This window comes from Corvus brachyrhynchos, unplaced genomic scaffold (genome assembly GCF_000691975.1).
Source record: "Corvus brachyrhynchos isolate BGI_N302 unplaced genomic scaffold, ASM69197v1 scaffold260, whole genome shotgun sequence".
Taxonomy (NCBI): Eukaryota; Metazoa; Chordata; class Aves; order Passeriformes; family Corvidae; genus Corvus; species Corvus brachyrhynchos.
Window position 1 is genome coordinate 4658 of NW_008235684.1, and position 2553 is coordinate 7210.

Consider the following 2553-nt stretch of genomic DNA (forward strand, 5'->3'; position numbering starts at 1 on the left):
GTGAGGGGAGAAAAGGGTAAGAAATTTGAGGGGAAAAAGGGTGGGAAATGGGGAAAAGGGAGGGAAGTGTGAGGGGGGAAAGGAAGGGAAAGGTGAGGGGAGAGAAAATGGCAGGAAACGTGAGGGGGAAAATGGGAAACGTGAGGAGAGGAAAGGGAGGGAAAGGTGAGGGGAGAAAAGGGAAAGGTGAGGGGAGTAAAGGGAGGGAAAGGTGAGGGGAGAAAAGGGAAATGTGAGGGGAGTAAAGGGAGGGAAAGGTGAGGGGAGAAAAGGGAAATGTGAGGGGAGTAAAGGGAGGGAAAGGTGAGGGGGAAAAAGGAGGGAAAGGTGAGGGGGGGAAAGGGAAATGTGAGGGGAGAAAAGGGAAAGGTGAGGGGAGAAAAGGGAGGGAAAGGTGAGGGGGGAAAAGGGAGGGAAAGGTGAGGGGGGAAAAGGGAGGGAAAGGTGAGGGGGGAAAAGGGAGGGAAACGTGAGGGGAGAAAAGGGAGGGAAACGTGAGGGGGGAAAAGGGAGGGAAAGGTGAGGGGACAAAAGGGCGGGAAACGTGAGGGGGAAAAAGGGCGGGAAACATGAGGAAGCAAAAGAGCAGGAAATAGGAAAAGAGAGTGGAAAATACGAGGTGAAATATTTTGGGGTCCCTCCCTCCTGACGTTTGTGCCCCGCCAGGGCGCGGAGGTGGGGGTGGAGGACATCAAACGCGTGTATTCCCTGTTCCTGGACGAGTCGCGCTCCACCCAGTACATGAGGGAGTACCAGGAGGCCTTTCTGTTCAACGAGCTCCGTGAGCACCCGGGGGGCACCTGGGGACACCGGGGTGGGAACAGGGTGGGTGACACTGGGGACATGGGGCAAAATGGAGGAGGAGCGGGAGGCGTAAAAATTGGGCAAAATTAGGATCAACGGCCAAAACTTGGGGGATATAGAGTAGAAATGGAAGAAATGAAGGAAAAAGGAAGAGAATTGGGCAAAATAGCAGGAAAAAAAATCGTAAAAATGGGTGGAATTTGGTAAAAACAGGACAAAAGGGGCAAAAATGGAAGAAGTAGAAGACAAAATGTGCCAAATGGAGAAAAATGTGAGAAATGTGGTTAAAAATGGGGAAATAGGGTAAACAAGGGAGAAAAAAAACAGAAATGAAGGAATTGGGGCAAAAATAAGTGGAAATGGGATGGACATTGGGTAAAACTGGGAGAAAATAGATAAAAATGAAAAAAAATCGGGGCAGAAATGGGGGCAAAGGGGTAAACTGGGGGGGACTGGGGGACACTGGGGGGTCCCTGATGCAGCCCCTCCCCCTTCTCTCCACAGAGAGCGAATCCATGGAAACACCGTGACCCCTGCCCCTCCCCCACTCACCTCTCCCCCCCTTTGTACAATAAATCTGGTTTGGAGCCAAAAATTCCCCAAAATTCCCAAAAACTGGGAGAGGGGCAGTGCCTTTATTGGAGGTTCAAGGGGGGCTTCATCCATCGCTGAACTGGAAGAAGAGGTGTTGGCGTTGGGGGTCTGGGGGATCCCCAAAATGGGGCACAAAGGGGATCTGGAGGATTTGGGAGAAGCCTTCGGAGAGGTCAGGGGCCACGAAGTGTTTCCTGAGGGGGAGGAAATGGGGAAAGATCGCACAGAATCGGGTAAAGTGGGGGGGAAAATAGCTCTGAATAGGGAAAAACCCAGCAAAAATGGGGCAAACCCACCCAAGATAAGGAGAAGTGAGAGGAGAAAAGGGAAAAGCCGACCCAAAATGGGGAACAGAACAGGAAAGAAACCCTCCCAAAATGGGAAAAGAGGCAAAAATAGAGAAAATGGAACAACAAAAAAAAAGTAATGGGGTTAAATAATGGAGAGAAGGGCAAAAAGCCCCAAACCAGCCCCAAATTCCCCCAAGCCCCCCAAAGCCTCTTTAAACCATCCCTACAAAGCTCCCAGAACACCTCAGATGCCCCAAAATCCCCCCAGAGCCCTTTTAGATCCTGCCCAGGAATTCCCCAAAATGCCACAGATCCCCCAGAATTCTCCCAGCTGCATCCAAACCCCTTCAGCCCCCCCAAAACCCTCCCGGCGCCCCCCAGTCCCCCCTCACTTGTAGCTGAACAGAACAGCGTCAGTGACGGGGACGTGGCCGCTCTGCGTCATATCCCGGAACTTTTTGGGGCGAAAACCCAAAGAAAGGGGTTCAGGGGGTGCTGAGGGTTCACCCAGAACCCCTCAGGATCAGGACCCCCCTCAGACCCCTCCTCACCCTGCAGTTGTGCCGCGCCTGCTCCAGACTCGCCGTGAACTGGAGGCACCGACACGGCACCGCGGCCTCCCGGGCACAGGACACGAACCTGGGAGGGACAGGGCGGGTCAGGATGTCCCCAAAACAAGGGGCGTAGGGCTCAAAACCCCAGGAGAGGGGTCGCAAGGGCTGGGGGTGGAGGAGCAGTTCCCAGTGCCCTCCCAGTTCCCAGACTGGCCTTTGCCGCGATTCAGGGTCAGGGTTGGTGTTGTCGACGACGACAGGGCGGCCGCGAGCCAGGGCGGCCGAGCAGGCGGCTAGCCCAGACGACCAAC

At 54.3% G+C, this 2553-nt stretch overlaps 2 protein-coding genes across 2 annotated transcripts in view; one reads left to right on the forward strand and one right to left on the reverse strand.

Moving 5' to 3' along the window:
* RUVBL2 (RuvB like AAA ATPase 2) overlaps positions 1-1425 on the forward strand; it is a gene marked incomplete at its 5' end in the record, with an annotated part of 5128 nt that extends 3703 nt beyond the window's left edge. Inside the window, 2 exon segments of the mRNA XM_017728344.1 lie at positions 667-781; positions 1309-1425. Coding sequence (XP_017583833.1) covers positions 667-781; positions 1309-1334 — 141 coding nt within the window.
* The window catches only part of PNKP (polynucleotide kinase 3'-phosphatase), a gene marked incomplete at its 5' end in the record, with an annotated part of 4082 nt that continues 2928 nt past the window's right edge, over positions 1400-2553 (reverse strand). The window contains 4 exons of the mRNA XM_017728418.1: positions 1400-1592; positions 2081-2142; positions 2240-2327; positions 2457-2535. Coding sequence (XP_017583907.1) covers positions 1463-1592; positions 2081-2142; positions 2240-2327; positions 2457-2535 — 359 coding nt within the window. The remainder of the gene's footprint in view (positions 1593-2080; positions 2143-2239; positions 2328-2456; positions 2536-2553) is intronic.